Source organism: Haplochromis burtoni, unplaced genomic scaffold, assembly GCF_018398535.1.
Source record: "Haplochromis burtoni strain Fernald_Lab_line unplaced genomic scaffold, NCSU_Asbu1 Contig_166, whole genome shotgun sequence".
Lineage (NCBI taxonomy): Eukaryota > Metazoa > Chordata > Actinopteri > Cichliformes > Cichlidae > Haplochromis > Haplochromis burtoni.
The window spans coordinates 1208877-1222571 of NW_024582527.1; the positions used below are offsets into that span (position 1 = coordinate 1208877).

The window sequence follows — 13695 nt, forward strand, 5'->3', positions numbered from 1 at the left end:
AAAAAGGTGCTGCGTTAATAAGATCGTGTGAACTGACCTAATTTGATAGTCACCTTCAGAGTTTCACTTTGCCAGACAGGGGTAAAGAAGTGTAGCAAACAACCAGTTCTTTGATTGTGCATCTTTTTATTATTATTTGCAACAGACTAGTTATGCTTACCAGTCTATAAACTTGGACAAAATTAAAGGTGAATTAAAGAACCCTCGGGAAAAAATAAAAGAAAAAAGAAAAAATCAAATCCACTTGTTCTCATTTCACCAGCACTCATTAAGCCAGTAATTCTCTAACTTCACACATTTCCAACACTGAAATAAAAGTTGGGGAAATAATGTTAAAAGTGAGTAAACATCCTACAACAGAAGATGAAATTAAGAAGAAACTGAATGACAAGAAAAGTGCTATTCATGTTTATCCAGGCAGAATATATCAAGAGTCCTGTTGAACCTACAGAACTAATATCTTTTACACAATACTGTGTTTTCACTTCCTGACATTAGAACTTAATGTGTAGGCATAATGTTGGCATTACCAAATACTAGGGCTTTGACTCTGGCAATCCAACAAATCTATACATATGAAGAGCTAGCCCAAGACTGACCTGTGATAAACACTGAAAGATTTACTCACTTGCTGCCTTCTGTATTTAAGTTCCAGACTGATAATGTGTAGGTGCTGAGTATCCTGGAAAGTTTTAAAGGTGTAACGTACCTGCAGCTGGCTGACTGCTATTCTAGTATGAAGCACCTCAAATTACCCTGTCTATATTAGTAATGGGTCTAATGGCTTGCACATGCATACATCTTGGGTACACGTTGCACTCTTAGCACCGCATGTGTGAACACACATACTCAGGCAGCCAACTTGTGATTGGATCACCAAAAACACATGTTAATGCCATGAACAAGGACAAAGACGCAACACTATGGGGCAGTTTCCTACAATAGACCCCCATGATGCACTCAAGTACATGGAACTTACATAAGCCTGAAGCATGTGTAATACTTTGAATGTTAACTTAAATTGACTCATAAGGCTTTCATTGTGACACGAGCATGATGGTGCAAAGCTTTGGCCTTGTTGTACAACAGAAATGCAAGTTAAACCGATGGAAAGACAAACAGCTCGAACAGGTGATGAAGCCAGTGGAACAATGTTTGAAGCAGCATGAACTCAAATCCTTTTCCATAGCTTATAGTTCCAGAAAGATCTGCGTGAAACTGAAAACACAAGCAGTGGGGGAGAAACAATATGATTAAATGAACTTCAGTGTTGTCTACTTTGTGTGAACCATGGATGTGCTGAACAGAAGCTTCTGCTTTTTCTTCTTCTTTTTTCCTCCTTTTTCATCTGAAAGAGAAAAAGTCCCAGACGGGAGTGAGCGTGTGATCGTCTCTGAACAAACAATGAGTCTAGTCAGAAATGTCAGGCTTCGGCTAAGTAGATGTGAGGGATCAGAGGTTCCTGACCTGGTTCAACCACAGGTTGTTGAGAAGAAACTGGACCACTGTCCAACTGCATAAGTGCCTTCCCTAAAGCCTGACTGAAGGAGTTCTGAAAGTTGGGCACTGGGACACGGTCTGAGCCGTCGCTCTCGCCATCGCTGTCCGCTGCTGGGGGAGCGAGCAGCTTATCTGCATGGTACAAGGCACAACATTGAGTTCAGGAAACCTCTGGGTGTTGCAGTTCCAAAAACTGGTTTTACCAGAAATGCACAATAACACAAAAAGCTTTGCTTATTTTCACCCACTCGGTACGTGCAATTTGTAACAACTGATATAACCACATAGACAGGAAGCACAAACAGAAATGATGAGGCTGGGGTTTTATTCTGAGCCAAGGTTCAATATATCAGATTTTACTCCTATGACAAGTTGGGTTTAAATAAAAGTAGCAAAAACTGTGTGACTCTATTATTCCACCTGGTAAGCGGATGTAGGCAGACAAACCCTTTGATGACAACATGGGTACATTATCTGGCTCTTTGCTCAAGTATTATCAGTTTATAAAGCAGACTAAAACTGCTCCCCATAAATACAAGCTTACTGCTGTAGCTACTATCACGAGCCAACCAGGCACCTCTAATCAATTTCATTTTAACTCATTCACTGCCATTGACGTCTATAGCCGTCAATTGCAGTGCATGAGTCAATGGGTTTAACTCATTCACTGCCAATGGCTGGCAGTGAATGAGTTAACAGGAGTTGGCATTTTAACTGTGAGATTTCACATTATTCACATTTACAGCTTAACTGTAGCAAACAAGGCACCATAACATCTACACTCCTGCATTACCTTTCTTTGGAGTGATCCTGGGCCCAGCATCAGCTCTTGCTTTCCCATCTCTTAGCATCTACACAGGAAACAGTCTTATTAAAGCACTGCTGAGCTATGCCAATCACTTAAGTCACAAAGAATACTGTTCCCACACACACCTGTGCAAAGGACATGCAGTGGGACTCATCCTCCACACTACCCACGACAGGTGACGGCGTATTCATACTTGGGAATTTCATTCCATCTGAATTGACAGACGTTTAAAAAAGAAAAGAAAAAAAAAAAATTATGTGTGTCATGGCGTTTATCAACAAAAGCCACACAGGCAGCTGACAGGAGGAAACTCTTATCAAAAAATGGCAGATGGAAGGGGTGATCTTACCAGAGGAAGGGCTGCTGCTGAGGGGCGAAGGAGGCGCAAAGGTGAAGTCAGGCTGGATCGGGGGGCTGCTGTTGTGAGGTGGAGGGCCGAATGCTGGGAAATGCTGAAGGTTCTCCAGTCCAATATGCACCTCAGGATCTGGGGAATGAAAATGCAAGTACTATGGACCTCAATTTCAAAATATGAGGTATATAAAAGGTGTAATTTTCAGGTATACTTACATTTACCCTGCTTCTTGTTCTCCTCAATCTCAATTCGCTTCTCTCTGCGTTTCTCATCTCTCGCCTTCTTCTGCCTCAGGCGTTTTCTTTTCTCCAAGTCATCTAAAAGGTTTAAAGGACGATTTATTTCATCTGAGAAACCTTTACAGTAAAACCCTTAAAACAAGTTTTAAGTGTTCTAACCTGCAAACATGTCCAGAGTTTCCTGGGACAGGACTGGTGGTTGCAGTGCTAGCTCACAGATGCTGAACTCGCACGTGAGTGGCAGATGAGCCAGATAGCGATGCCGGCGGCGGATCTCCTGCAAGAAGGAAAGGGGGATAAATAAACTAAATGTGTTGACTTAAATTAAAACTACATTAAACAACAGAACGTCAGTCTTTTGTTTGCTGACCTCTGTGACTGTCTGCCCCACTATCTCCACCACTGTGGCGGTGATGGATTCAGGACTGGCCTCCAAGCTGCCGTATTCACGTAGCAGGCAGCGCACGTTCACGGGATGCAGGAACATCTGCTGGCAGTCGTCAGCTTGATGGAGAAAGATGGAAAGCAGGAAAAAAAAAATAGGGATGAGGAAATTTTACATATTACGGCAGGAATTTTATCCTGGGTAGATGGGTGGAGCAGAGGATCACCAACCTTGGTAGAAATAGTAATAAGGTCCAGGCACCACACTGGCTGAGGGCCGGCCTGACTCTGCCTGGATGGCCGGGCTCTCCTCTTCAAGCTGGAGCTCTGAGGTGGAATCCCCTGTAGCTGCAGGAGGCTCCTCCAGCACACTCTCTAGAATGGCTTCAGGAAAGCCTGGCAGCTCTACATCAGCATCTTCCGGAAACTCTGCCACCTCGTCATCAAATGCTGAGGCGTACTGCAGCACGGGCTAAAGATGAAACAAGACAGAGGCGATAAAAAACCATAACCAGGAGCACGCAAATAGGATACATTTGATCCCATCACCAGAGATACAACAATGTGAAAAAGGGTAAAGAAGGTTTAGACTCACCTTGGCACTGCTGATGTTAGTCACCCCTTCTTCCACAGGAGAAGAAGGTTCTTTCATAGTCAGAGAGGACAAGTCGAGGCTGTCTGCATTCTCCTTCTGCTGCTCCAGAAGCTTCTCCTCTTGCTCCTAATCACAAACACATACAGATAAAGACATCATCAGTTAACTGCTTATTTGGCTTCCTTAGACAAAACAAACAAAACACCCAAGAGAAAATGGATTTAGCGGCATAGCAAAAAAACTTTTATTCATACAAATTAAATGCGCTTATTTCACTTTATTTTGTCTATTGCATTATTTATGTCTATGTTGTTATGTCTTAGTTGCCAAAGATGTGCACGTAGCTTTACCTGTAAAAGACAAAGGGCGCTCTGGATGAAGCACCCTTGAGCGTCCTCTTCCTGGCTAAGCTGAGCCTGAAGAATTCCCTTCTCCTCTGCCACCAGGTTCAGGACCTGTGCCGGGGAGGTCAGCAGCAGCTTGGAATATGGACTCAAACATGCATCTATAAAATAAATATGAACAGAGTTTAAAAATACCTTTAAACTTATATGAAGTCTTATATGAATTTAAAAGTGAAAAATGATCTTGTCCATAAAACTGGCACAGACTTGCCTCCAAAACGAACAGGCTCCTCCACCTTCACCCACTGAGAGCTAGGCAGGGCCACCAGAGCCCCCTTCTCTCTTCGCATCAAGCGCATGGTGATCTTGTCACCAGCCACATACTGTCTGGTCTCCATAGCAACCACACTGCAACAACACAAGCAAGTGGTTAAAAACCAAACAAACCGAAAAACCCTGCGCAAACTAAATGAACCTGTTTTAATATCTCCATGTAGCAGGAGAACTTGTGAGGGCACAGGGCTCACGGGTGCAAGACGGGGACAGGCGGCTGTTTGTAAGCAAGCAGCAAAGAACTCATTTGTATATACTAAGAATTATGATGTCTAAATGAGCCATGGGGGGGAGTAACTCCTCTTCTCCTTTAGACAGATAGCAATGTTTTGCTTCCTTCTGTTTTACCTCTTCAGGTCAGCTGTGTGCACTGCCTCATAGCAGATGGGGCACTTGGACCAGCTCTTGTCACTAAGAGACAGGTAGTGCAGCATGCACGGCCAGCAGAAGATGTGTCCACACCGGGTGATGCGGGCTGCCACAGGAGGGTACAGGCAGATGGGGCACGATGGCACCTCGTGGCTATAGATGCGCTGCAGAATGAGCAGAAATGGCTTGTCAAGACACGTGCTCTCATTTGATTAAATATTGGTAGTTAAGTAAACACTTCCCCATCAAAACGCGGAGGATAACTCACCACTTGTTGCACACAGTCCCAGTTGACCAGAGTGTCTGGATCAGTGAAGTGAGCCTTGTAATCCTGGTCATCAGTCACCACAAACTGACAACTGCAACACACACAAAGGTGAGATGAATCCCAAACATCGAGTCTCTGCATTCAGAATCATTTTCGTTTGGGAGGCCGCTTACTTGGCCTGCAGAAAAAGCTCCTTGTTGAAGGGCTTGTGCTTGTGGCCCCATTTGTTTCGACGGCCCCAACAGGAGTGGCCTCCGTCTCCGACGCCACCGTTACCTCCACGGGGTTCAAAAGTGAAGTTCAGCAGGTGGTTCAGGCTTATTTTTTTCGGTCCTGCCAACTGAGCCGGGCTGAATTCGGCCCGGCGCGTCTCTGCTACCTGGTGACACGAGGATTGATCGCAATTGACCAAATGAATGTCAACAAGGAACTGCTGAAGTTTTCTCACCACTAAATGAGGTCAGTACAACATCAGCCTTTGGAAACACGCACCTCCTCACGTCGTCCTCCACCTGTAACTCCATACTGTCGTCCTCCACCTCTCTGAGGGGGTCTCTTGTCAAAATTCTTGCTTTTCTGTGAATTGGTGCGGCGAGGGCCGGGGAAACTGTCGGCTTTAGGAAAGGAGGGCTCACGCTTGCGGCTGTAACGCTTGGAGCCTCCATTATTTTTACCTTCTGAAATCCAAATAAAAAAATAATAATTAAAAAAAAAGCCTTAGGGGGGGAAACATTTATAAACATCACAATTCAAGCTGATTTGTAATGTGAAAGACCCGATGTCTAAAAACAGTAGATTAAGTCTCCTGTAATTGAGTCTGTAGGTAAAAACTAAGCCTTTTGCACATTTCCACCCCATATAAAGAAAGTGCAAATACAGTTTCTTACAGAGCTCAATGGGGTTTGTTTAGGGCACATCTTAATTCGTGTGTTTTGGATTTTCAGTGCATTTTTTTCAGGATTTAGCAAACAAAATACCAGTTTTCATGCATCTGAAAACACAATAGTTTTGTGAAAACTATACAACTAAATATTTATTTACGTACATTAGTAGCTTTTGATTGGTAGCGGAAATGTGTCATCATGTCATAAAAAAAAAAATAAGTAAAACAATGCTGGATGGAAATATCGGGTACTTTGTGACAGCTGGTGGGTCAAATGTTTTGACAGCTACGTCAGGTCCTTAGCCATACAAGGTAAACAACCTCTGCAGTACGGCTAGGCCCCAACAGGCCACAGGGCAATGGGTGTTTAGCTACAAGAGCACACAATGTGTTTGGCAACCTCATGTGATATTTATGCCGTTTCCTGATATGTGTTCACCTGTTTTGGGTTTAGATTCGCTCGGTGCCGGGCCTGTGGAGCTGGAACGGGGCGGAACCTTGGTGCTGCTGCTGCTGTTGGGGTTTTTCTCCATGTTTGTCTCCGTGCAGTGAACGGTGTTGAGGCCGAGCTCCGGGCAGAGAGCCGCCGAGCTCTCTAGCATAAAACGGAAAAACGGAGAAGGAAAGCGGGCTGCAGTGAGTGCGGGTCAGGCGACAAAGGCCCTGATTCATTTCTGTCAAACGCGGAGACCCCATCACGGCGACATCTTGACCATAAAACAAACCCGAGAAAAAATAAGAGACACGGTTTCGGCGTCTCAAGTTATCGGAGCAGTTGGAAGTGAGGACGAAAAATCGTCACGCGGGGCCAAGACCCCCCGAATTTAGGATTTTTTTCTCGCTAAGGGAAACAATATGCCCTTAACAAGGCGATAAATGTTTTCCAAAAGCTGGAAAACCTAAAAATTCCGCGATTTTAGCCAAAAAATATATATCCTTCAAAACGAGCTTGCACTAATGGCGACAGGTCGCCAGACAGGAACCTGAGAGACCCGGATGTTTCTTGTACTGCCTGCCGATTTGTTTAGTAGTGATGTGTCGGTCGCGAACGAAACGGCTCTTAGAGCCGCCTCTTTGAAGTGAACGACAAGACCCGACTCCTTATTGGGATCCATGGTTTTTTGTTTTTTTTTTTCTTTCTCTCACCCTCTCTCTTGCCCTTTTTCCGCTTCACTCCGCACGCGAGGCTTGTGCTTTGCGCTGGGAAGAGTGAGGAGAGGCGGTAGTTGCACTCGCAGTAGCACAGGAACAGAGCCAGAGAGAAAGAGAGCCAGGGACAACAACGTCACATTAGAAAGGTATAGTAATCATCCACAACTATTTTCATTTGCAGATGATAAAGGATTCAGAAAGTTTATTCATGTAGGCCCATATGACAGAGAATGTGCATCTTCTTTTTGTTTTCATATTTTAATTTATATTTAATTGTGTTGTGGTTTGCAGTGTTTTGTGTTGTTTCACTTTAAATTTGTTTAAAAGGAAAAAGCTGAAAATTTAAATAGTTAAAAGTTTAAAATGTGAATAGTTTGGTTTTGTATTATATGATTTATTTATTTATTACATTTTATGTGGAGTGAATAAATAAAATTATATTTACGGTGGCCCCTAGAGACAAAGCACGTACAAACTCCGAAGCACGTACAAAACACAACAGAAGTGCTCCAGCATGCTAGGCGCAGTGTTGAGCTTTTGTTACCTAGTGGCTACACAAGCCAGGAAGTACCAGCGACTGGATTCGGTGTGTGGTAGTAACAGGTAAATGAACTTTTTTTTTTTTTTTTAAATTATTTGAATATATATGAGTGCTTGTGTATAAATACACAAACAATACACATATGCTTTCAACTGTGTAATTTAAGTGATCTAGGTAGCTCTGTTTTGGAAATTCAGTTAACACTAGAAATGTGTTTTGGAGTTTCTACTTGCTTTGGAGTTTGTACGTGCTTTGTCTCTAGGGGCCACCATATATATTTATATATAAACATATATAAATAAAACCACAGGTTTTTTTTTTACATTAGGAATTCATTTTGTGCACAATTTTATATTATTGTTAATAATAAATTAATTAAAGCAACAAAACAACCTGAAGATCCGGTTGGGAGCCAAAAGAGCCGGCTCTTTTTAGTGAGTTGAGCCAAAAGAGCCGGTTCTCAAAAAAAGAGGGGGAAATCCCATCACTATTGTGATCATGGGAGACGTAGTAATAACGTCCATGTCAGATTAGGATTAGTTTACTGGATTTGGGGTGATAAAATAAGTTTAGTATACTTTTGTTTTCTTCATACTTCGTGTTTTTTAAATAGTTTGTTTGTTTTGGGTTCTTTTTTTTTAATGGAGTCAGCTGGAGTAGCTGAGCCAGATGGCGTAAATAATTGGTGTTACCTTTATACTGGGCCTTGGTGCAGACCCTCAATTTAACTAGGGCCTCAAACTAGTCATAGCCTTTGTTTCTGCCCCTCTCCAAAAAAGTTAAATTTTAAAATGAAGACACATTAACCAAGTAAAATAAACCAGAACCCAAAAACATTACCCAAATGCCTGTCTGAAAAGTTTCGTTTAAGTGTTTAATGCCACAAAGTTTTGGCATTAAGATTTTCAATGTACAAAACCCTTCTAGTTTTCAGATGGGTACATGGGATCACAGGAAGACCTTGTCTACAAATCTAAGTATGCAGCTTGGATACTGCACAGGGGTAAAAGTGGGGGCCTCACCTCCTAAGACCATAAATGTAGAAACTAAGATTTAGGAAACAATAAGTTAATTTTATAAGTCATGGTCAGTTTTGGAGTTGGATATTTAGCCCAGGCTTGTTCACTGGTTAATGACTTACCAGTTACAAGGCATTAGCCTAACAGCATGCTCCGTCCACAGTTTGCATTCAGCCCCAGCCCTCGCTCTTCAAAACACTAAGATGACCTTTGCGCTGCTGAAATTGCAGCTACTAGAACACAGAACACACACCAAGAATACCTGTTCAGTCTAGTCTTCGTGTTTTCTTCATCAGGCAATGGAAACTTTTATTTTTAAATAGATCCAGTTTTAAGCTTCAGAGCTCTAACTTGCAGCCGTCACCTTCGAAATAAACAGCAGGGCAGAGAGCGTACTCAGGATCAAAATAATTAACTCAAATTAAAATGTTTAACCTCCTAAGACCTGAACTCTTCCACGAAATGCATTTTTAATTTCTCTTTGATATTTGGGCTGCTTGGGACCTGATGAATGTAAAAACAACGAATTACCAGATTTTTTTTAACCTTATTTTTGTTTTTAAGAAAAATGAGAGCCACATACGAGAATATTCGTTTAAAATTTCGATAGAACAGTAGCAATATAATGTCCTCGTAAGTGGATATCAGGCCCTTGTAGAGCAAAATTGAGTATTTTGGTCTAAATAACCCAAAATGTGATGTCCACATATGTGGACGCCAGGTCCTAGGAGGTTAATCTACCTCTCTGTGCACTAAATTTCAAACCTAACAATTTTCTGCAGCATTAAGCTCATTGTTTTTGCAAGTCTTGTATTTTACTGTATTTTTCATGTTCTTTTACATTTTATCACTATTTTTCCCCATCATCATCTGACCACATCTCTTTTTAGAATAGGCGGCGCTCACAGGGATCATTTTGTGCACCGTCACGACACATTGAATGCACCTTTTTGTTTAAGTTTGCACAGAGCCCGAGGCAGAAAACGCACCTTAACCTAGACAGCTGATAGCCATCATTGTGATACCCGATCTCTTCCACTGCGGTTTTTAGTCTTGTTAACCCAGCTAATGCAAAGCATTGTGTTGAACTTTTGTAGTATATCTTTCTGGACGTCACTAACCAGTGGGTGATGTCATGATTTACATACAGCCTGCTGTATGTATCTGTATCCATAATTTTGTATACGTACAACAGAACATCTTTCTATATAATGAATGGTATATTCTTAATAAAATTATGAAAGTGCGTATTTGATTGCCTATATGACCCAGATGGTCTATGTGAGCATGTGAAGTACATGGAACAGCATCACAAACACTGTATCTTCAAACAGTGGCTTTAATTTACAAATATGACAAAAAAGGAACCAATACAAATTAAACACACAAAATTAAATGTCTGACTCTTCAGAAGGAGAGCATAGTACTGTGTCGCACTGTGTAAATACAGTTTTATTTAACTATCTAACTTATGATCATGTGATCAAACACATGACTTTGCTGATGAAAGACACTCAAGACAGTCCATCAGACCACTCTGCAACCCAAAGTTATCCATGTAAACCGTCCCTCCAGTGCAGAGAATTATCTAAAGAAGGAGGTGGAGCGGTTAAAAGTAACAAAAGCACTGAGAACCTGCTGCAAGGTACTCTTGCAGTTGTGAATCTATTTCTTCAAATGCTTCATACAGACTTCTCTTTCAGTCACAACAAAAAACAAGCACAACCAGGCATCCTACTTGAACCTGAGCACAGGCCCCAGCATGTGGTCAAGTCACTCCTCTTCTTCCTCTTCCTCCTCACTCTCTGAATCCTCTTCAAATGCTTCCTTGCTTTCTGTTAGGGAACAGCTTAGAATTGCTTTGCGAACCTGCCGTTTTTCTTCTGCAAATAAAACGAGGAGAACTCCGTCAAATTGCTTTTTTTTTTGTTCATTTTGTGTTTGTTGTCCCAAGATCAAATGTTTGTTGTCTTCAGTGAACTACAAGATCTACAACTGAAGGGCTTGATCACATCCTATATGATTTAAGACGAAAGTTAAAATGTAGAACATTACAACTTTATGAGGATAATATTAGTGTAGTGTTAAGAAACACACAGACCAAAACTGCAAAATTTAGTGTTCAAATCAATTCTTTACCTTCGCTTTTACATTTAGGCAGCATTCGATGGAGCTGCTGGGTGTTGTATCGGATCAGAAACTTCTGACATGTTCTAATTGTCCCTGAAACAAACAAAAAACTCACCTTAAATTATATGTAGTTAAAATGTATGGTTCTGTGCAAAAGTCTTGAGCAACCCCTAATTTCTTTCTATTTTCCTTCCACGGAGCCAGACCTCCTTATAATTGTTTAAAATTGTCGTGAGCAATAATTTTCCAGGCTTTCTGAAGGTCTTTCAAAGTTTTTTGTTGTTGGCTTTTCTTGGTTGCTTTTTCACTTATTGTGAATTCAGTCTTTCTACCTGACCATTTTCAGAGCAATGCTTATTTGTTTCTTAACCCCGACTGATGATTCGTTCAAGTATTAAAAAAAAAAACACTTGTGGTGGGGCGTTGTCTGCGGGGCCGTGCGGATGCACCTGCATGGTATCCGCAATCATGCCCGCCGAGTTTAAAACATGGGGAACTGGGGTTTGTTGTGAGTTTTTGTGGTGTGATGCATGTATGGCTGACAGCCGAGAGCTGCAGCTGGAATGAATAAAATGGCTCAAAACTGATCTCTGGACCCACCGTGTCTCATTCACACCACAGCACTTAACACATAAATGTTAACTTAGCAAAGAACCAGTTTTAAACTGTACATAATTTGCTTCCACTTCTTCTGTTTAATCTATGAAAAAATACCAACGATAACACAATGTGACGGGTGGGAAATAGTATTTTTTTCCAATAAGAGGACGATTCCCAAAGAGTTGTAAGATGGAAACTAGGTATATCTCAGCATGGTCTGCAGTCCATTGTTAAAAAAAACTGAGAGAACTGGATGACAAAAAAAGGAAGTGGCACACCTAAAAGACTATCTACAGCAGATTAACTATCTGCTGTATATGAAAGTCATGTCCTTAAGAAATAGTAAAAAAAAAAAATCCAGCAAAGACCTCACACAGAATCTGAAAGATGCATCTGAACCTTCAGCTGATGCACCTACTGTTCACTGCCTCATTAGAAATTATCTAAGTGGAAGAGTGGCTGTCAAGAAGCCGTTCTTAAGGAAGGGAAACAACCAGAAGTCTGTCAACTTACAAACGAACTGAAAGTCAGTGGCAACAGGTCTTATGGAGTGATGAATCAAACGTAGATTTTTTCCCCCCCAAACTGTCTCCAATAAGTACAGAGGAGGTTAGGAGAGGGGTACAACAGTGAGTGTCTACAGCCATCTGTAAAACATGATGGAGTCTATCTTGGTTTGTGGTGTGAGAGATCTTCTGAACACAGGAGATTAAGCATTAGATTTTGATAAACCATGCAATACCGTCTGGAAAGTGTCTTCCTCGTGATCAACGATCTCAAACACATTGCCGGTGCAGTAAAAGCATACCTGGATTAAAACAAAAACAAAAAAACAAGTCATGGACTGACCTCCAGTCAACATCATTGAAGCAGTGTGGGATCACCTTAACAAAGAAAGGAAAAATAGGCAGCCAACAACCAATGAACAGCTTTGGATGTGCATGAAGAAGCCTGGAGAACTATTCCTGAAGACTACTTAATGAAATGACAGATAGTTCAGACTGTGTTGAACAATAAAGGTGGTCAAACCCTGTATTGATTTTCAAACTCATTTGAATTGTACAAACTCTGTTTTTGCCCTATATGCAGTATTTAAATTTATGATCGCACACGTTTCAATAAATCAGTGTAACTATTTCAGATTTTTTTTAGCAATATATGAAGAAACAATGAGTGGCTCAACACCTTTGCACAGTACTGTATGTATTTTTCATTCTGGAATATTAGTTTACAGTTTTTTCTTACCTCCTACATGCAAACAGTTTAGAAAGCAGGGAATTTTTTGCCCACGAGTTTCAACACTGGTAATGAAAGGCAATGCAGACCACAGGAGTTTGTAACAGCTTTTGGGAAAACGTAGAAATACTATTCCAGTGTGAGCGTTCAGATATTTAACTAAAAGGGGGAAAAAGACAAAAAAATTAAAAGTCAAACGACATTCCAGCAACATTAGCACGATGTCAAGAAGAATGTCGTCACCCCAGAAGTCAAAGGGATGGGACTATTATTATTTCGTTTAACTTTGCTTGACCAGCTTCCACAGGCAAACATTACGAACAGCTAAATACATTTTAAAATTTACTTTAGTGCTGATGCTTATTTGAACAACTTTCACTGGTATTTTCAAGTGTTGGCGCTTGATCCTTGGAAAGTATCTAAAACTTCTTACCACAAAATCTAATGCTACACATAGCGGCCCCATAGTCCCCATGTGTGCGGGCTACCGCTGCCTTCACTGCCACCATAATTGCTCGGTCGTCGAGCAGCAACAGCTGGCTCCTGTCCGACACGTTGACTTCGCATAGTAAATACCTGCGGCAGAATATGTAGCGTCAGAAACTAGGAGCACACACGCTAGAGGAAACAGTATACGAATAGCACGTTTTACCTCGACTTCAGCCGCACCATCGCTGCTTTACTCTACTTCCGTCGGAACTTCCGTCAACAAAACTCGGACAAGCGCACTAGCGCCACACGCTGGAAAGATGTAATGTATATTCGACACTTACATGGGCGCAGCACGGATTTACAGATACCAGTCCAACAACACATCCGAACAAAAAAAATTAAAGGGTAACATATTTCAAAAGCGGAAGAACTGGTAGATAGGTGGCTTTCAGAAAAGATAAAACGGTCGTCAAATCAGATCACTCCTGTGTGTTAGAAGCTAAACAA

General features: G+C 41.5%; 2 protein-coding genes across 2 annotated transcripts; both read right to left on the reverse strand.

The window, feature by feature from the left end:
* Positions 1-109: 109 nt before the first annotated feature.
* Positions 110-7085, reverse strand: rnf10 (ring finger protein 10). Its single transcript, XM_005933293.3, has 17 exons — positions 6518-7085; positions 5688-5872; positions 5369-5574; positions 5196-5286; positions 4907-5091; positions 4497-4633; positions 4232-4386; positions 3882-4007; positions 3518-3758; positions 3273-3406; positions 3062-3179; positions 2879-2980; positions 2658-2795; positions 2434-2519; positions 2294-2351; positions 1468-1632; positions 110-1348 (listed from the first exon to the last, which is right to left on the reverse strand). The coding sequence occupies exons 1-17, from the start codon at positions 6678-6680 to the stop codon at positions 1275-1277; spliced, it is 2364 nt and encodes a 787-aa protein (XP_005933355.1). The 5' UTR covers positions 6681-7085; the 3' UTR covers positions 110-1274.
* Positions 7086-10111: 3026 nt separating this feature from the next.
* On the reverse strand, positions 10112-13674 carry pop5 (POP5 homolog, ribonuclease P/MRP subunit). Its single transcript, XM_005933289.3, has 5 exons — positions 13409-13674; positions 13190-13332; positions 12766-12915; positions 10930-11013; positions 10112-10673 (listed from the first exon to the last, which is right to left on the reverse strand). The coding sequence occupies exons 1-5, from the start codon at positions 13426-13428 to the stop codon at positions 10564-10566; spliced, it is 507 nt and encodes a 168-aa protein (XP_005933351.1). The 5' UTR covers positions 13429-13674; the 3' UTR covers positions 10112-10563.
* Positions 13675-13695: the final 21 nt, after the last annotated feature.